Source organism: Pseudophryne corroboree, chromosome 2 (genome assembly GCF_028390025.1).
Source record: "Pseudophryne corroboree isolate aPseCor3 chromosome 2, aPseCor3.hap2, whole genome shotgun sequence".
NCBI lineage: Eukaryota > Metazoa > Chordata > Amphibia > Anura > Myobatrachidae > Pseudophryne > Pseudophryne corroboree.
In genome coordinates this window covers 172,011,234-172,032,364 of record NC_086445.1, presented here as the reverse complement: position 1 = coordinate 172,032,364, position 21,131 = coordinate 172,011,234, and the positions used below count along the sequence as shown (strand labels likewise).

Here is a 21,131-nt window from a genome sequence, read left to right as displayed (position 1 = left end):
TCCTGCGGAGCCCATCTATACCCCATGGTCCTTACGGAGTCCCCAGCATCCTCTAGGACGTAAGAGAAAGACTAGTTGGTACTTTGTCCCTCTCCAAGCTTTGACAAATCCCCCCCCCCCCCCCCCATATTGGTATATATTTTTGTATGTTTGAATGAAGGATTACTTTATGATTCACTGTGGATTACAGAGTCAGCGACACAGCTACTTCCTTGCACTGTGGAATAAAGAGCTAACCACTGATATTTTCTATTCCAGTCTATAGAACAGCTTGAGAAAGAAATGCTGAATGGACAAAAACTTCAGGGACCACAAACCTCAGCCGAGCTCAATCACATCCTCAAGAGCAAAGGCATGGTGGGCAAGTAAGTGATGGCAGGCAGAGGGGAGGGGGTGTTATTGCAGAAAGTATGGATTTAGGCACGAAACATGCATTACATCACTTGTATATCATGGATGTAGGCTCAGGTGTCCTCCGCACAATGGCGCTGATTATAGAATACTAGGTGGCAGTATGATAACTGCCCCTTTTAATGGTAGTGTGCCATTAAGAGACTTGCACACCTCACATGAGCATAAGCATTTGCACAATAGTTAATAGCTACTAGAAGTGTATTACATTCACATATAAGGCACTGGGCCTACTTCAGACCTGATCGTAGCAGCAAATTTGTTTGCAGATGGGCCAAACCATGTGCACTGCAGGTGTGGCAGATATTACATGTGCAGAGAGAGTTAGATTTGGGTGGGGTATGTTGTTTCTGTGCAGGGTAAATACTGGCTGCTTTATTTTTACACAGCAATTTTGATTTCAGTTTGAACACACCACACCCAAATCTAACGCTCTTTGCACATGTTATATCTGCCCACCTGCAGTGCACATGGCTTTGCCCAATTGCTAACAAATTTGCTGCTACGATCAGGTCTGAATTTGGCCCACAGACTTGAAGAGCGCTTATCTGTAGAGATTATACTGACTAATTCTATAGTTACGAGAACAGTTTCTAGTTATGATGCTTGGAAACGGTATAATGTTAGCAGGTTACAGTCTCCTGGCGTTTCCCATATCATTGACATTCATATAGAAATGGGTGACAGGCCTCAGCAGCACTCTGCTAGTGTATACAGTCCCTGCCACTGTGGATGTCTTCTAAGGTGAACACAGGAGTGAAAACTATATCTTCCGTGTAATTATCACCCACATGCTGTAGGTCAGAGTAAACCTAGATCACACAACTACTTTCTCTGTGTACTTTTGGCAGCAGCTCAGATGTCTGATGCTCCAAGTGAGAGGGTTTAATCATTATAATGTTGCTTTAGAACCAGTCTGCCCTGACTAAGCCACACTTGATTTTCTAGGGTGTAAGTAGCCCAAAATGTACACTCTGTAATTGTTGGGTTGCATTCTGTACGTACAGTGGGTGTAGTATGGTATGCCGGCGTCCGGGCTCCCGGCGACCAGCATACCGGCGCCGGGAGCCTGACAGCATGGCGAGCGCCAAGCAGCCCCTTGCGGGCTCGCTGCGCTCGCCACGCTGCGGGCACGGTGGCTATTTATTCTCCCTCCAGGGGGGTTGTGGACCCCCACGAGGGAGAATATCTGTCGGTATGCCGGGTGTCGGGATTCCGGCGCCGGTATACTGTGCGCCGGGATCCCGACATTCGGCATACTGAAGACCACCCCGTACAGTATGTGTTCTTTTCTGTGTATACTCCATGACAGCACCCTGTAAGTATATTACAGTGGCCCATAATAATGATACATATCATGTCCCCTTATGTGTGATCAGGGTAACTGGGATGCAAACAACAGAGTGTATCAATGTTGTATTATAAGGCTTGCCACTCTTACTGCACACAAGGTGCACATTAATACCAATGTATTTCTGTTCTTTCCATCAGCCAGGGGTCAATGCATTACTGTTCCAGGCTTCACTAGATAATTTACTAGATATATTATTAATTGTTGAGTCTGTGCTGTTCCTATGATTTTATTGCAGAGCTGCACATTTGCAGACATAAAGCAGACACAATAATAGTAAATCAGCAGCTGTCACTCAGTCTTCGCCATGGTTACCACATCAATATCTAGCACAGCGTGCACTTGTTTTCCTCCGGGGATGCCGACATCTCTGCTCGCTCGTTCTAAATTTGGTAACAGCGGGGATCAAGATTCATGTCTTGCACAGACAATTCTTAGGGCTATAGTGGGTGTTAATGTGATGCTGTGAACCTATCACTGTGACTGGCAGTATATTTGTTAGTAGTTCCTGTCATTGAAGCTCTCCTTGGCTGTGCAGCCACATTAGCAAAACGGTCTCTAAACACAATATATGACAGTGTCACGCTGTCATAAATAGTACTCGTATAGAGGGATATATTAGTGCTGTGCTACAAGGGCGATTTGAACAGTGACCCTCATTCCAAGTTTATCGCTAGATGCTATCGTTCGCAGCGCAGCGATCAGGCTAAAAATCGGCACTTCGGCGCATGCGTATGGTGCGCAATGCGCACGCACAACGTACTTTCACAAAAGCCTAAGCAGTTTTACACAAGCTCTAGCAACGCTTTTCAGTCGCACTGCTGGCCGCGGAGTGATTGACAGGAAGTGGGTGTTTCGGGGTGGTAACTGACCGTTTTCAGGGAGTGTGCGTAAAAACGCAGGCGTGCCAGATAAAAACGCAGGCGTGGCTGGAAAAACGTAGGCGTGGCTAGGCGAACGCAGGGCGTGTTTGACGTCAAAACAGTAACTAAATAGTCTGAAGTGATCGCAAGCTAGGAGTAAGTCTTGAGCTACTCTGAAACTGCACAATTTTTTTTGTAGTAGCGCTGCGATCCTTTCGTTCGCACTTCTGCTAAGCTAAGATACACTCCCAGAGGGCGGCGGCTTAGTGTTTGCACGGCTGCTAAAAGCAGCTAGCGAGCAAACAACTTGGAATGAGGGCCAGTATTCCTAAGCTGTGAGAGCCGGTGATATTCTTCATATTTGCTTGTTTAAAGGGAATGTATAGGTAAAGAAGATTGGCAGGTGCTTACACCTCTAAATTAATGTAGGGCCTAATTCAGTAATGATTGCAGTTTCTGCAAGCAAGTAGTTGCCGCCCAGAAATAGAGAAAAAACGTCCATTGTAAAAAAAATTGAATTTCTCACAATATGTGGGCTGATCGCAAATTCATACGCAATTACCGTAACATCTAAGATTTTTCCTATCTGCGCCAGGCAAGGTCATCCACAATTTTTGCTAAACAAGAGGCTGGAAGTGGTCATCGCTGACGTTAGAGGCCCTCCTTAAAAACTCCTGGGCACGCCTGCGTTTATTCAGACCCACCCAGAAACACCGGCTTCCTGTCAATCAAACAGTGGCTGCATTGCGATTACAATGTGTACGCATTTTCTGATGCTGTTTTTACTAGCGCGTGTGCAGTGCAAACGCTGCGCAGTCATTCAATAATTGCCCAGATTGCGAATCGCAAATTTAGCCATAGGCTTCTAAAGACAATGCAGCTCCAGAAAGTTTCGCTTTCTGGAGCTTAATACATATGGGGAATACGGCAAACCCTTAGTACATCCCCCCCCCCCCCCCCCCCCCTATATGACCATACAGACAAATGAAATGTGGCCTGCATAGTTCAGCAATCTGTAAACGTCTGCCCCTGATCTGATGCCTTTACTGAATGCAAGCTACTACTATTCCGTATATTAACTACACAATATAGTTTTAAGAGCCATTACATATACATCTTGATGCATTAATAGCTGTGTATTATCATTCTCATCCTCCGTGTTACTCTGTGGCTAGACCCGTGGACCAGGACTGGCATATTGACATTCCTATGTTTCTGTTATAGGTTCCCACTCTTCTCTGCTGTGTATCAGATTTGCTACGAGGGAAAACCTGTGACAGAATTTATTACATGCCTCCAGAACCACCCGGAGCACATGTAATCTGGCGCCGTGAACTCTGACCTTCAACTTAGTCATACTCTCCAACATTTTACACCTAAAAATCGGTACAAATTTGGAAAAGCGGCGTGTCCACCGGTAAAGGGGGCGTGGCCACGCCCCTTTTCCTATACTTTCAATGGAAAAATGGAGAGTCAAAAATAGGTACAGACCATAGAAAAAAGGTACTGTACCTGCCAAAAAGGTACAGTTGGTGGGTGTGCTTAGTCACCTCCTGGGCCTTTCATTAAAGAAGTAATGTTGTTAAAAGTATGTTTTCATACGTGTGCCAATGTGTGTACATATACACTGTATGTAGACATATGTGGAAAAGAAAAACATCCTTGATGACTGTAATGATCTCATTGCCTGCAGTTCCAGTGATTAGTTATATTTGGTGTCATACCCAGAAGCCTTTGCTGATGCAGCCTAAGGAAGGTATTGCTGGATAGCACTGTTATAACCTATAAATATGTTTATTTTTAGACTTTTAAAGTATGTTCCTAATGGGAAATTGTATCATGTTTTTATGGAAACAAATGAAAATATATCATCGGCACTAGTACAAGGGTTATTCTGGTTATATGAATGTTAGTTTTCAGTGGCACCCAGCCTGCCTAAATGCATAATCTGCATCAGTAGAATTGCTTAACCCATAGGCAGATGCAACAAAATGAGGCAGAATCTTTTATTGTCCTTTTGTCGGAATTACTAATCAGTTTATTTTTATTGCGTCAACTTAGTCCACCTGTTTAAAGGCAACAATGCGATGTTGAATATAGCCGTAAATAAGTGCCTGGAGCTATTCCATTGTCCGCATCACATCCGGCACTTAAGTGTGGAGATGCAGTTGACCGCGCCTAATGTCTGACATTTAGCATGGTAAATGGCTTTTTCTGTCTTAATTGCTTGGTGTGGAAGGATGTAAAGCCCGAATCGTACAGTCTTAAGCCCAGTACCCACGGGCCGATTAAGGAGAGATGTGTGCTGAGCGAACCACTCAGCACACATCTCTCCTGCCGCTCAGCACAGCGCGATCTGTGCTGAGCGTGCGGGGGGAGACGGGGGGGGGGCGCTTACTTCACCCAGCGGGTGAAGTGAGCGACCCGCTAGATTGGCCTGCATGCAGGCCAATCTAGCAGCAGTGATAGCGATGTGCGGGGCCGCGCATAGCTATCGCTGAGGGGGCTACACACGGAGCGATCATGCTGATATTCTAAGCAATCTAGTCAGATTGCTTAGAATATCGCTCAGTGAGTACCCCCCTTTACAGTGCAGCTGATTGAATAGCTCCAGGCACTCATCAGGTGCTATTCAACCACACTGAATTGAATTGCCCACTTTGTGACTAGATTACATTTTGTACTTTCTGGTTATGTATTCAACATTTGCCCATTTTTTTCATGGAACTTTGTGACCTATATCGTCTATATCATGACTTCATCGTTTTAACTTCCAAAATAGTCCTTGGTATGTAACCTGTGTATAAGAAAAAGCTAACTGGATTAAAATGCACACTTGTAAATAAAAAGGTCTGTGAATTTTTTTTGATATACTGACATGTTTTTGTTGTTGTTTGTTTTTTTGAGGGGGGTTACTATACATGGGGTCATTTCTGCTCATTCTTTATCAATCATTTCACTTGTTGAAATGTAAAACAAATGTGGGAATTTATAGTGACAGAACTATCCACTGATTTCCGCGCGGTTCATTCAGTCTTACACTCACAGCTATCATTTATTCCCTTGGTTAATACTGAGGGGGTTATTAAACGCTGTGTAGGATTTATTAAATACTGTGCTCAAAATGTAAGTTATTTCTACTTATTTAACACTAGTCTTGGCACTTCCAAAGGCAAATTTCTAAAATAAAACATTATTATTTACATGGCGCCACAAGAATTCTTTAGTGCCGTACATAAAAGATATAACAAACCACAAAACCTACATCAGTACAAACATTTACAGACCAGTTCACACATATACAAATATAGATATATAAATTACTGACCCCATTTTTGTATAATTACATAGCTAAAAACAAAATATAGAGGACCCTGCTTATTAGAGTTTACAATTTACAGGGGGTATGGGTGGAACAAAGAGGGAGAGGTGATAGATCCTGCACCCCTCTGAAAGTCCCCCCTCCTTTTACAACAACAAATTCTTAGTTGCATTGGTCTAAATGGAAAACGAAAATCTGCGTCATTACAGGAAAGCAGTAACTCTGAGACCCTATGTCTTGCCAGAACTGCATGAGGACTCCTCACAGGGGCTTAACTGAATAAATCACCAATTTCTCTATGTGTCCTTACATCTGATACACCTGTGATTACAGCCCTCATGAGCTATACTCTGTCCTGTCACAATATGAATGCAACAACAGGTCATAATAGCTTTTGTTAAGTATATAAACAGTATGCAGTAAATTTACCAGCTGTTGGGATCCTGGCATTCAGGAGACCGACGCCGGAATCCCGACAGCCGGTGAGCTATACCAACAGCCGGAATCTTGACCACTTCCAGGTATTCTCACTCGGTTGGTGGGTCCACGCCACCAACCGAGTGTGAATAGAACTTGTGGTGAGCGGAGCGAACCATTGGGCCCGATGCATAGCGAGCACACGAGGGGACTCGCTGTTTCACCGACGGGATTCCGCCAGACAGGATGTCGGTATAGTGACAGCCGGCATCCCGTCTGCCGGGATATCATATGTATCCCATAAAAACAATGTCTTCCTCCCTTGTTGTGATAAATATTTGAAGTTGGTATTATTGATTAACCTTCTTCATAGCAACATCAGTAGTAGATTATAATATGGGCAACTGGTGCAACTGGCCGGTCCCTGGGCAATTGGGGGTGGAACAGCACCCCCAAAGTTGTGCAGAGAAAAACCTGGGCTGGTGACTGCATTGTCCAATCCTAGAAGCTTTTGGCCTCCGTGAAATGCATTATACGTCACAGAACTTCTGTGAGAACATGATTAATAACTGATATATTGTGCATACCCCATACCTGCAAATACGAGGGATTCTACCTTTTTGTTACTGATTAAAACCCCCACAAACCCAAGCCAGGTTCATCACATTAATAATACTATTGTATACAACTCTCTCCTCTTCTATCACCTTCTAGTTCTCTTTCTTCCATTTTACTGCCAGCTGTTCGGGTGGTCTTCTGTATGCCGGCGGTCGGGCTCCCGGCGCTCAGTATACCGGCGCCGGGAGCCCGACAGCCGGCATACCGACACTTATTTTCCCTCGTGGGGGTCCACGACCCCCATAGAGGGAGAATAAAATAGCGTGGCGCGCCACCGTGCCCGTTGCGTGGCGAGCGCAGCGAGCCCGCAAGGGGCTCATTTGCGCTCGCCACACTGTCGGTAAGCCGGCGGTCGGCCTCCCAGCGCCAGTATGCTTGTCGCCGGGAGCCCGACCGCCGGCCAGCCGTAGTGAACCCAGCTGTTCCCCTGCCCATCAACCCCTTGCCCATTCTTTTTGGTATTTTTACTTTCACACCATGCTGGTAATTTAAAATTGTTTGCCTAGGAGCCGCCATCTATAATTATCTGGGACTGCATGGAGCGTGGTGTAAAGACTGCATGGGTATCATCATCAGTCTTGTGTTGCAGTGATGAGGCTGCTACTGGGCAAATAGAACCCACATTTGCTGAAGCCTCATAGGTGATGCCAACCATAGAAATCTTCATAGACAAATCCAAAGGCCAGCAACCTCATTTCTCCAAACTAGTGTTTTCATAGTTCCATTGAATCACTTCTATGGACAGTAGCCAATGCTGCATTGCTTCCTGATTCTTGGGGGGGAATTCAAATGTTTGAAAAGTCGGTTGGGTGTCTTTTTTTTTTTTTCCTATTAGATAGGAAAAAACAGGCACCCAACTGACTTTTCAAACAATTGATGTCACTTCCCTGTGTCTGCATTACTAGTTTCCATGTTACATATTAGCTCACAGAATACTGTGGCAACATGGCATCAATTGCAGGATGAGCAATTTGTTGCACAAGACTGTAGCCAATCGTTAGCAGGATGTGGTGTTGCATACGGAACATGGGGTATCGTCCGCACCCAATTATATACAAAAAAAAAGGCAAAAGGAAGAGTAAAGGGGGGTACTCACGGGAGAGATGTGTGCTGAGCGATCTTAACACAGACCGCTCAGCACACATCTCTCACCCCGCTCAGCACAGCGCGATGTGCTGAGCGAGGGGGAAAGCCGACGGGGGGCCGCTCACTTCACACAACGGTGAAGTGAGCGACCCGCTAGATTGAGCCTGCATGCAGCTCAATCTAGCATCGGCGATAGCGATGCGCGGGGCCGCGCATCGCTATCGCTGGGGGGCATACACACGGCAGATCCGTGCTTAAAATCTAAGCAATCTAGCAAGATTGCTTAGATTTTAAGCACGGATCTCTCCGTGTGTACCCCCCTTTATACAAGACCGTTTGGACTTCAAGGGAATGTGCATACGGGATACGATCGTTAGGTTGACACAGCTTAGGTCGACAGTCATTAGGTTGACCACTGAAGGCCGACATAGTCAATATGTCGACAGGTCAAAAGGCCGACATGAGTTTTTCACTTTTTTTTCCATTTTTTGGACTTTTTCATACTTGACAATCCACGTGGACTACAATTGGGAACGGTAACCTGTGCCGAACGCAGCGAGGAACCTAGCCCGAAGCTCGCTCGCCATGCGAGGGCACACGGTGCACTAATTGGGGTTCCCCATCACTTTACGAAGAAAACAACACCAAAAAAAGTCCAAAAACCCATGTCGACCTTTTGACCTGTCGACCTAATGACCATGTTGACCTATTGCCCATGTCGACCTTCCATGGTTGACCTGAGTTGAGTCGACCCAACGACCCATACCCGTGCATATGTTAAAAAGAGTTTCCATTGTAACAGACCTCTGAATTGTATAATAGTGACTAAAAATTATCTTGGCTACAAGTTTTTAATAAACAAATCCCTTGTATCCGTCTATAATTCAGCTTGTTATTTTTTGTGTTTCTGGTAGGAAGAGTGAGTCTTACTGGGAAAAAAATATATAATTGAACAGGCATAGTATTATAAGCCATAAATTCCTCAGCTCAGCGTGATACTCTGACCCCTCTTAATCCAGATTCCTCTCTTTGTTCTAATTTATCAAAAAGCTGATGCAGAGACTGCAGCTCCCATAAGGCTGTGTCTGAACGAAGAGCTTGGCAGTTAAGTGATGGCTATCACTATCATTTAGCTGCTGGCTAGGACAATATGAATGAGTGGCCATTCAGCTGCACATACGGAAAATGCAATGTGTGGGAGAGATGGAGGAAGCTGGGAGGGAGTCGCACGCAAATCTGCTGCATCTGCGGCTTTTCACCCTGCACATGCTCATGAAGGCAAATTTAAGCATCTCTACAAATCTGCAGGCTATTCAGGGCAATGGAAATCAGCCTCATCCTCACTTGCACACACAGAGATCCAGCAATTTCAGAGGATACCTTTTGCACCCAGGATAGGGCTGCTGCTAATGCATGCATGTAGTTATGATGGCAGCTCTTACATGGGCATTTATTGGTGTTGTGCAGTCGCATAGCTGCAACTGAATGTGGCCAGAAAGCCAAGGGCCGGATGTAATACATTGCGAGACGACCGAAGCTCCAGGATTCTGTCCAAACTCGTACGTTTTATTAAAGTGCCAATCATGTAAAAGACAAATCCAACCTTATGACTTGTAAATGATTGCTGCTTTAAAAACCCATACGAGTTCGACCGTAATCTTGGAGCTCCGGCCGTCTCGCACTGTGGGACTAATTGGGTGTGGATTGATAGATACAGTGTCTAGTTAGACAGTCAATAGATAGACACCATAAGTTAGACAGACATTAGGTCGACAGGGTCAAAAGGTAGACAGTACAAAAGGTCGACAGGGTCAAAAGGTTGACATGAAAATGGTCGACATAAGAAAGGTAGACACCATGTTTTTTGTGGTTTGTGTGGATAGTTTTGTCATCTGGGACCCCCAATTGTAGAAAGGCATACGCTCGCGGGGCTCGCTTCGCTCACCATGCTTCGGGCTCTGTGGCTCGCTGCGCTTACCACAAGGTTTATAACCAACTCTATGCCGACATGGATAGAAAAGGTATGAAATAGTCCAAAAACATGTAAAATGTAAAAAAAGTCTATCTTTTTCATGTCGACCTTTTGACCCTGCCGACCTAATGTCTGTCTAACATGTGGTGTCTATCTATTGACTGTCTAACTAGACACTGTCTATCTATCAACTGGATACCGACTAATTCAGACCTGATCGTTTGCTAGCGTTTTTTGCAGCGCTGTGATCAGGTCAGACCTGGGCATGCGTATACACTGCAATGCGTAGGCGCATCGCACAGGTAAAAAGCGGATCGCCGCTCAGCGATGGGTTTGTGCAAATAATCCATTTGCACGGGTGATCGCAAGGAGATTGACATGTAGAGGACGTTCGTGGGTGGTAACTGACCGTTTTCAGGGAGTGTTTGGAAAAACGCAGGCATATCCATGAGTTTGCAGGGCGAGTATCTGACGTCAATTCCGGTCCAGGACAAGCTGAAGTGTTCGCAGTGGCTGAGTAAGTCCTGAGCTACTCAGAGACTGCACAAGATTTGTTTGTACAGCTCTGCTACGCAGGCGTTCGCACACTTGCAAAGCTAAGATACTCTCCCCTATGGGCGGCGACTATCTGTTCGCAGCGCTGCAAAAAAACCTAGCAAGCGATCAGGTCTGAGTTAGCCCCAGTATTACATCCGACCACAAATCTCTTTTCAGACACTCAGTGAATTTGACTCTGAGGATGGCATTTGCTAATAGGGCCAAGCGTAGCTTTTTGGATACTGATAAACAGGGCAAGACTGTAGTCCCCATCGAGAATAATGGGGATTGTGACATCCCCTCTGTTAGCTTATTCTTAAGTAGTCCCAATATTTAAATCATGGTTTTTAAGAAAAAAGCGGCTTTATAACAGGGATAACAGTGATTGGCTATTACGAGAAGGATCTAATTCCGGTGCTATATGGAGTGGATTTTGTGTTTCTAAATCGTGGTATATCATTATTATCAGCCAGAATGCGTCAGTACCAAGATCCTTATTTCTCCAGGTTGGGTAATAACTGCCTGTGGACCCTTATTATATTATCAGTGCACCTTCCAGAGTGCGAGCGTTTGTTGTAAAACCTGTAATTGAGATGCTTATAGCACTGGAAAGCGCCTGATGCGAGAACTATGAAGTTTATACATCTTGCTGTAATTGTATACAGACTCTACTGCAATAAAGCACTGCAGGGGGATCCTTCCTACAATTCTATCAAGTGATCCCCTCCAGAGAGATAATTTAAAAGGCTGAGAATGACAGAGATGTACCTAGGAATTACGGATTTTTACGCGATAGAGTACATTATAAAGTATAAATGGATTATGTGCTGAATATAGCAAAAGTATGAGCTGGCTGAGGCCACGTAACATGACTTAAATAGGTCTGCTAAATTACTTTTCTCATTTCTTTCATTTACACTAATATTCTGACATTGAAGGTACTGAGACACTGTAATTAGCTATAAGGGTGTTAGCCTCATCACATAATATAATTATACAAGGGCAGGAGTCACAGTAACTTTCTCTTTCTACAGTCTTAACCACTCGGCTGGTGTGGTCGCATCTGATGCGAACAGTCAGAAATGCCCACTGGGCGGCTGCTGGAACATTATCTTCCAGCAGCTGCCACTCCCTGAGACCTCCCAGCTTCTCTGCTTCCTTGTTCCCTCCCCCAGTGCCTGCTGTGCAGTGTCACACCTCGCCCCGCAGCTGGAAAGATTAGCAACTGCAGGGGAAATGTAAAAGAAGCCCCTCACCTTCCCTGTGTACACCTGGCAGCTGCAGAGAGGAGCAGCTGCCTGGAAAATGTAAAGCTGCGATGGTCCGATCAATCAACCATTAATGTTTGTTTATAGAAAATAATTTTACTATTTATTTATTTATTTTTTTAGTAAAATCGTGTTGAATATGGTTTTAAACAGATGTTCTGAACCTACTTCAATAATAAAAAAAACTTGTCAATTTCTGAGCGGATTTTGAAAAAATATTAGCCAGTTAAGTGGTTAAACAGACCCCATAATGAAACGTTTTATTCATCATGTAGACGTACATGTACTTCACAGGCAGTTGTTTGCCTGTGTGGTATTTTCTCCCACTCTGGTGTCCCATTTGGGGTAAATGTTAAAGGTAAACCATTTAAAAGGCAAAACCAGCTCATCATTTAAGTGGCAAATCCAGGTTGGTTTTGCCTTTTAAACAATTGCCCCTTTAAAACATTGGGCAGATTCACTGGGAACTCAGATGCAGGCTATTACATTTACCCGTTCATCTTTTATATAAGTCCTGTCTGATCATATAGAATTCTCTTTGTCAGTTAGAAGCGAGACATACACTGGTCATAACAGGTAATTTATTGAAGTATATTATAGTCTCTCTCTCTCTCTCTCTCTCTCTCTCTCTCTCTCTCTCTCTCCCCATTGGTTACTGAGAAAGTCCAAGCAGTCCAAGTTGGTTGAGTAAAGGGGATGCGGTTATGTCACTGGTGGTCAGGAGACCGTTGCACTTCTCCCGCACCCTGGCCGTCTAACAGCCGGGATCTCAGGTCGGCCTCCTGACAGCTGGTTACACATACCCAACCCATAATCATATATATATATATATATATATAAAAATGTATGTGTCACGATCCGGGTATCTGGACGCCATTACTTACCCTTCAGATGCCTCCTAAGGCTGGCTCAGCGTTCCAGGACCGGATCCCGCTGTTCCTGAGTTTCCACATGCAGAATGTCAGAGTGGTGATTTCATCAGCCGCGGCCTCCGCTGTGCCCGCGTGGTTAAATGTGCGCTTGTCAGTCTGGCGTCTCCTGTGGCCGGCGTCGCCATTACTGTTTCAATTCTCACATGGATTACAAACCAAACTTCCCTCCAAGTGTCTGCATGGGCGCAGCCATCTTGGATTTTGTCATCTGAGCATTTCCACCAATCTGCTGTCTGTATTGTTGATTTGCATAATTGCCTAGCCAACCCCTTCCTTGCTGCAGGTATAAGTAAGCTGTGCCTGAGCAAGGAAGGCGTCAGTGCTTTGGTTGTCTAACCTAGTTCCAGTTTGTCTCTCTCCTGTGGTTGTCTTCCAGGTTCCAGCTCCTGTCTCCAGACTTCTGCTATAGAGACCCGCACCAGCATTCCATCTGCGGTGTAGCCTGACTCTCCGATCCATTCTGGACTCACCTGTTTCCAGTTACAACAATCACCTGCTTCCAGCCCAGCTTCCAGCAGTGTACAGCTTCTCTTAAAGGGCCGGTGTCCTTTCTGCAGTTTACCACTCTCCACCGGTATTATTATTTCACCGCTCTCAAACTCCAAACTTCATTATTATTTAATCGCTCTCAAGTTCGTTTATTATTTAACTGGTTCCAGCCAGTATCCACTCCGTACCAACAACAGTCTGGTTCCAGCCAGTATCCACAGCAGCCGTTTTATCTTCAGCAACCCAGCCTTTCCTGGAACACCAGCTGGTACGATCCTGGGTTCTCTCCATTGCTACAGTCAGGTCTGGTAAGGACTTTCCAACTAGAAGATTATAAGAACTGTCTCACCCTACCAGTGCCTGTGGCCCTTGCCACCCTGTAGTACCCAGGAATTGTATTTATCCTCTGTTGACTTTTATGTTTCCTTTACTGCTGCTGTGTTACGGAGTTTGTCATAATAAACATCATTGACTTTTATCCTGGTTGTCGTGGTCACGCCTTCGGGCAGTTATTCTACATGTTACTTACATGTCTAGGGGTCTGATACAACCTCCCAGGTTCCGTTACATCTCAGCCCCTACAACTGAGGCTGCCTCCCGTCAGCTCAGGCCCTCAGTTGTGACAGTATGTATGTGTGTATGTATGTTCCAGCATAACTCTGGAATGCCTGGAGCAATTTACACCAAGCTTGGTACACATATTACTTACAATTTTTGAAAAAAAATACTGTGGGGGTAAGACACCCCTAGTGGTGGGGGCGGGAAGGGGTTGACATGTAAAAATCCATAGTTTTCGGGGTCGCGGAGATGAATAGTGACACTCCTGATGCCGTTTAAGTCCAAGTTCAGGGGGGTGAGAAGGGGTGAAAAATAAAATGTCCAAAATGACTGACAGTGTCAAATCTATAGATTGTGGGGTCGCTAAGCTGATTGCATTGTGAACATTGATATGTTCCTTACACTCCGTAAACATATAGGCTTGTTCCGCTGGGCTATGAGCCTTCTTACCGCTCTGTTCTCATCTCACTGTTACATTACTCCTCACCTCCCGGCGGTGCCATTCTGTCCGTTGTTTTCCCACGGCAGTTGCCAGTATGAACTAACTGATGCCGCATTGCTGCTCCGTTCAAGTCACTTAGGGATTGCCGTTGTGGATGCGAGCTGTTAGGAGCTGGGCAAAAGTGCAGATACTGAATGAGGGGAGGTTACAGGTCCCATACGTTACTGCATACGGGGCCTGCAAAGGACCAATGCGTAGACTATTGGGGCAGGTAACTTAACAGATCACGTGATGCAGAAAACAACGGGACTGAATTACAGCGCCGGGAGGTGAGGAGGACTCTAACAGTGGAGATGAGAACGGAGCAGTAAGAGTGCTAATAGCGCACGGAACAGCTTAGTACATCCCGCCCTAATTCTTTTAGGGGTTGGGTAGTGAACTTAAACTGTGTAAAGGCTACCAACAGCTCTCCCAGTGACCTTTAGTGTTGTGCAAAAATCTTTACCTTTTTTACCTCAAAGGAGGAGCCCTAAGGAGAGCGAGAAGCTAAGCAAGGAGACCTAGGGCCCTTTGAAATAGAGTCAGCCTGCAAACCGTACATATTTAACATACAGCGGGCGGTCCTTGGCCTGCCGTCCCAGCATTTACAGCACTGAGCAGGGCAACATCAGAGGCAGGACGGGGAACAGAAGGAGGCAGATTATTCTCCTCAGCACCAGCATTTTGACAGCATCATTCCGGGGAAGACCAGAGGTGCGGCCTGACAAAGATTGGCATTATTCTTTAAATTCCATAGCGAAACACGGGTATTCAGCTAGTTTATTTATATATTTTAGGGTTGCCCTCTGGCATAATTATAGCGTAATGAGTAATTAAGTAAATAAAATATAAATAATACCTAAAGGATTACTCCCAATGACATGAATAGCTGTGAAGTCCCTGTGTTTAAGTAAATACAGGGCCGATCTAATTATAATAAAATCTGCGTTAGGAGTTTGTGCTTTATCAGTTAGGCAGGATGAGTACATAAGAGAATATGGTAGGTCTGCAGATAAGATCAGCCTGTCACAAATGGATGCTGGGGGTCATTCCGAGTTGTTCGCTCGCAAGTTGCTTTTAGCAGCTTTGCACACGCTAAGCCGCCGCCTACTGGGAGTGAATCTTAGCTTATCAAAATTGCGAACGAAAGATTAGCAAAATAGCGAATAGACACCTCTTAGCAGTTTCTGAGTAGCTCCACACTTACTCGGCATCTGCGATCAGTTCAGTGTTTGTCGTTCCTGGTTTGACGTCACAAACAAACCCAGCGTTCGCCCAGACACTCCTCCGTTTCTTCAGCCACTCCCGCGTTTTCCCCAGAAACGGTAGCGTTTTTTCGCACACACCCATAAAACGGACAGTTTCCGCCCAGAAACACCCACTTCCTGTCAATCACATTACGATCACCAGAACGAAGAAAAAACCTCGTAATGCCGTGAGTAAAATACCTAACTGCATAGCAAATTTACTTGGCGCAGTCGCACTGCGGACATTGCGCATGCGCATTAGCGACCAATTGCTACGTTGCGAGAAAAAAATACCGAGCGAACAACTCGGAATGACCACCGCTGTACCTGCAGAGGAAAATAATTGAAGCTCTCATTCAGGTCTTTAGGTTTTCTCTTAGAAGGAAGAAACATTAAACCAAATACTTATTTTAATCCATGTTTAAGGAGATCTCGGTGTCAATCCAATTGTAGAGCGCAACGGAATTTGCTGCACTATATAAACACTGTTAATAAATAAATGTTTAATCAGGGGAATGAGCTACATTAAGCTTGTAAACTATTAGCTGGATATGGAGCACAGTGAAATAACATGGCATTTTTATTTCATAACAATGTTTCATATGAATGTGTGTGCAGATTCATTCTATTGATCAGTCTGACTTAATATAGTTCTAGAATTTCCCAGAGAAAATATATAAGCATTTTACAGAACGTCTGCCTAAAGTTAAAAATGGTCATTTTTGGGAAGTTAATCTGCTACTGAGGATTCATCAGTGCTTTTAGTCTAACCCCAATGCTGTCACATGAAAGTGCATGAGTTTTGTGTTTCTGTGGTTATTCCAGTGGTTCCCAAACTGTGTGCCGTGGCACCCTGGGGTGCCTCGGGACACTTGCAGGGGTGCCTCGGCTTGGTGGTCCAGAACCAATTCAAATTCTGCATGGTCAATGTAAAAAGCAAAACCAGTGTTAATGGCTGACAATCATAAAATATATTGACAATCAGAAGCAAATCTTGTCCCTCACCACATAAGTTACCCCTAAGGATGACCTATAAAGACAATTTACTTAATTTAATATTTCTTTCTAAATTTTTCAATATGAAACTATTGGCTTAGGGGTGCCGTGAAAAAAAATCTGATACTCTAGGGCGCCATAATTCAAAAAAGTTTGGGAACCACTGGGTTATTCCATTTTATTTTATGAGTTGTTTTGTAACAATATTATTGTGTATATATATATATATATATATATATATATATATATATATATATATACACACACACACACATATTTTTTTATTTTTTTTTATTGTACAAGGTTACTACAAAAGAAAAAGACACTTAACATTTTATATAAACCAAAGTATTATTGATAGTCAAAATTCTTACATGTATAATTATCCATGATTAAGTTACAAATGTTCTATGTGTTAGTTTTTTGTCATATGACATATCTATACTATAATTAGGTACAAATGCTCTGTTCCTGGACTTCCTTGCCAGTGGCTATTGCAGAGGTGGGACAGTGCAGTCCAAAATTCAAATAGGGGAGCCACACCAACTGTCAGTGAGTCCCGGACAGTGATGTTTGTCAGTGTTTGGGGTGGCAGTAGGTGTGGCTCCCCTATTTGAATTTTGGAGTGCACTGTCCCACCTCTGCAACTGCCACTGGAAAGGTAGTCCAGTAACAGAGTATTTGTTCGTAATTATCATATTGATATCTGTCATGTGACAAAAGACTCACAAATAGAACATATAGGGGTATATGCAATTGCGGTCGAATTGCCGCAAAAGTCGAAAAACGGGGCATTTTTCGACAAAAAAAACCTGTCGAATTGGATTCGACAATGCAATACAGTACTTTTCGCCAAAATACCTGCCGTTTCAGATTCGACTTTTTGCAAATTGACATTTTCAAAATTCGACAAGTCTGCAATGGTCAAAATGCGGCTTTTCGACAAAAGTATATTCAATTGAAGAATGTCGATTCGACAACAGTGCTTTTCTACAGTAATTTCGTCAATTTCATTCCGCCTCACTTTGCTGGCGGAATCTAATAAAAAAATTAAAAATATGTTTTTTGTGTGTTTTTTTATTGCTAATAGCATATCTATTTTTAGTAAAAGGGATTATGTACTTGGTTTGTCTATTTTTGACCCACAAGTATTTTTTAATAGATTTTTAAAAAGAATATTTTTTTCTTCACTCTGCTGAGGGGAATGTACCCATGCTTCAACAGTTTTACCCAGGATACACTTCTGCAAAACCACTCCAGTATTGGACCAGTTAACCCCACTCTACCATGGACGTCCTACTTGTGATGTGGACCTGAACCACCGCCATCACTCTTTCAGGTGAGATGTATTGGCCAAAACTCCATCTTGTCCGTGTAACCTGTGTATATGCGCAGTGTTGCTGGGACCTTTTGTTCTTTCCCAGGGTGGAGGAAACACTCTCAAATTACCTCCTTATTCTCTTCCGCAGGTCTTGTGGAGTATCCTTCCCGATTTGCAGGAACCAGCCTGGATTTGAAGGGACCGGACAGTTCCCCTGCTGTACCATGGGTGACCTAATTGTGATGTGGACCTGAACCTCCGTCATGTTGCAGACAACCCCCCTCCCCCTCTGGTGATATGTATTGCCAAAAACTCCCTCTTGTCTAAGTAAGCCAGGCATGTCCCAACTGCGGCCCTCCGGCATTTGCAAAACTGCATATCCAATCATGCCCTGACACAGCAATGCTTACGCTGTGTCAAGGCATGCTTGGATGTGTAGTTTCTCAAGTGCCGAAGGGTTGCATTTGGGACAAAGGCCGCTGTAACCTGCTGCTTGTACCTTGTCTTTTCCTAGAAGGGTGACACTATTACCAATACCTGGAACTTCATACTATTCTCTTCCACAGGTCTTGTGGAGTATCCTTCCCAAGTTGCGTGGATGTGAAGAGACACGACAGTTCCCCTGATGTACCATGAGCGACCTACTTGTGATGTGGACCTGAACCTCCGCAATGTAGCAGACAACCCCGCTCAGGTGAGATGTATTGCCCAAAACTCCCTCTTGTCCAAGTCACCCCGGCATGTCAAAGGTGCAGCGCTCCGGCATTTGCAAAACTGCACATCCAATCATGCCCTGATACACCAATGCTTACGCTGTGTCAGGGAATGTTTGGATGTGTAGTTTCTCAAGTGCCGGAGGGTTGCATTTGGGACAAAGGCCGCTGTTACCTGCTTGTGTCAAAGTGTTGCTTGTACCTTGTCTTTTCCTAGAAGGGTGACACTATTACCAATACCTGGAACTTCATACTATTCTCTTCCACAGTCTTGCGGAGTATCCTTCCCAAGTTGCGTGGATGTAAAGAGACACGACAGTTCCCCTGATGTACCATGGGCGACCTATTTGTGATGTGGACCTGAACCTCTGCCATGTAGCAGACAACCCCCCTCAGGTGAGATGTATTGCCCAAAACTCCCTCTTCCACAGGTCTTGCGGAGTATCCTTCCCGATTTGCAGGAAACAGCATGGATGAAAAGGGACACGACAGTTCCCCTGCTGTACCATGGTCGACCTAACATAATACCACTGCATCTCTGAAATACCATATTTTACACTTTATTTGCTATTAATTTAAAGAAACACACAAAACTTCTCATTTTAAAAAATTATTGAAGAAATATAATTGTATTTAATTTTGGATTAAAAAATAAAATGTAATAAAACAAAAAAAGTAATGTTTGTTCTTCTTTACATTCTTTTCTTGTGTAGATATCTGTGAAAAAAAAATAATTCCATATTAAGTAAAGACACTAATGATGTCATGTTCATTCCTTTCCCAAGAACATTTGTGGAACCACACAATCCAGCATGACCCATTGCTGGATTGTGTTGTTCCCCAAGGGCAGGCGGTCCAAAGTGGCAGAGTGGTGTCAGTGGTCAGCACTTTGACACGCCTGCACTTGTGGAACCACACAGCCCAGCATGACCCATTGCTGGACTGTGTTGTTCCCCAAGGGCAGGCGGTCCAAAGTTTCTTGAATATATACATTGAAACATGGCTTTACTCCACTTGGTACGCACAACACGAACTACGCCGTCCACTTAAATTTTCCACCTAATCCTATGAAGAAGCCAAAAATAAACACTAATGAATAGTAAATTCACACAACAGTGAAAGCCTATTTTACACCAATACAAAAAGGTGTTTTTTTTTTTTTTTTTTTTTAAAAGTGGTATCAGAATAGCTCTTTGCCCCATCATACATGTAACCACAAGGAGCTTTCATCAGTTACCACATGTGCCCGCATACATGCCCGCGCATGTATGCCTAGACATAGCTCCTTGGTAGTATCCGGTCATGGGTGGGGGAGTCCAACAGGAAATTTAAAACAATAGTATGGAAAAAAACAAACTAATGGGAGGGGGAGAAAGGGAAACATGAAAAACATAAATAGTAAATAATAAAACAATACGACCGGGCTTATGGTGGTTGTCCGTCCGGATCCTCCTCTTCCTCCTGATGGGGCGTCGATGGCCTGGGCGGCTGTGGAGTTCGTTGACTTGGCCTCGGTGGCCGTGCGGGTGTAGATGATGCGGCCGGTGTTGGTGGTGGAGGCATCTGGTGGGTGGGGTACATCCCTGTATATCCTTGGTACAGATGTGACCGTCCATATCAGGATGGTGGTGGAGGAAGGGCAGGAGGCGTCCATGTGGCTTGTGATGGCGGATGTGGTGGTTCACCAGCGTGTTGATGAGCTGGCTCTGGGAGCTTATCGTACATAATCTGCAGTGTGGTTGCGATGATCTGGTGGCTGGATGCCGATTGTCGTTGGCTCTCCGACATGTTGTCAACGCTGTCTGCCAGGCATGATGTGTTATCCACCAGCCGGTTGATGGATGTGGCCAGAACTTGAAGGATGTCCATAGTCTCCCTGTGATCTTCTCGTCTGGTCTTTTGCTTTTCTGCCGTGCTGTCGGCAAGAGCCTTTTGCATTTAAACCAGACGGTTTGCCATCTTCTCCATTGTCTTCTCAATGGCGTCCAGTCTGGTTTCAACGACATTCGTGTAGGTATCCTGGCGGGCGGTCATCTCTGCTGTCAGGCTGTGTACCCTCTGAACATTTGAGGGATCCTGCCCTTCCCGTACGTCTGCCACCAATTGCATTTGTGCAGCTGAAAATAAAATTAGAAATTAGTATACTCATTCATTTGAAGGCTCACAATTTGATAATTACTCACACAGGGATGTAGAAACAGCGGGCTGCTGCACTTCCACCTCGTCGTCCGACGAATCCTGTAGGAGATCCGGCCTGAAGAAGGGACCAATCCCTGACGCAAGTCCGCTGCTGGTCCGTGGCACCTCTGTTTGCAAAAGAAGAAGAAAAAAAAAATAAAGTTAATAAACTATACAAAAATGGCGATTCCCCCCCCCCCCCCCCTAAAAAAAAAAAAACAAAAAATAAAAACCTTCTCCATCCTGTGGTGCCGCTGCTCCAGGAGCTTCACTTGTCCTCAATTCTGGAGACTTTTCAAGGGTATGGCTGGATACGTCTGCACGGCTGTCCTCAAACCCAAGAAAAGTCTCGTCTGTTAACCCTGTAGACT

At 44.5% G+C, this 21,131-nt stretch overlaps 1 protein-coding gene and 1 long non-coding RNA gene across 2 annotated transcripts in view; one reads left to right on the top strand and one right to left on the bottom strand.

Annotated features, from left to right (window-relative positions):
* GPD1 (glycerol-3-phosphate dehydrogenase 1) overlaps window positions 1-5,474 on the top strand; it is a 98,235-nt gene extending 92,761 nt beyond the window's left edge. Inside the window, exons 7-8 of the mRNA XM_063952024.1 lie at window positions 259-365; window positions 3,850-5,474. Coding sequence (XP_063808094.1) covers window positions 259-365; window positions 3,850-3,946 — 204 coding nt within the window. The 3' untranslated portion in view covers window positions 3,947-5,474. The remainder of the gene's footprint in view (window positions 1-258; window positions 366-3,849) is intronic.
* The window catches only part of LOC135006465 (uncharacterized), a 48,754-nt gene that overhangs the window by 11,860 nt on the left and 15,763 nt on the right, over window positions 1-21,131 (bottom strand). The window lies entirely within an intron of this gene.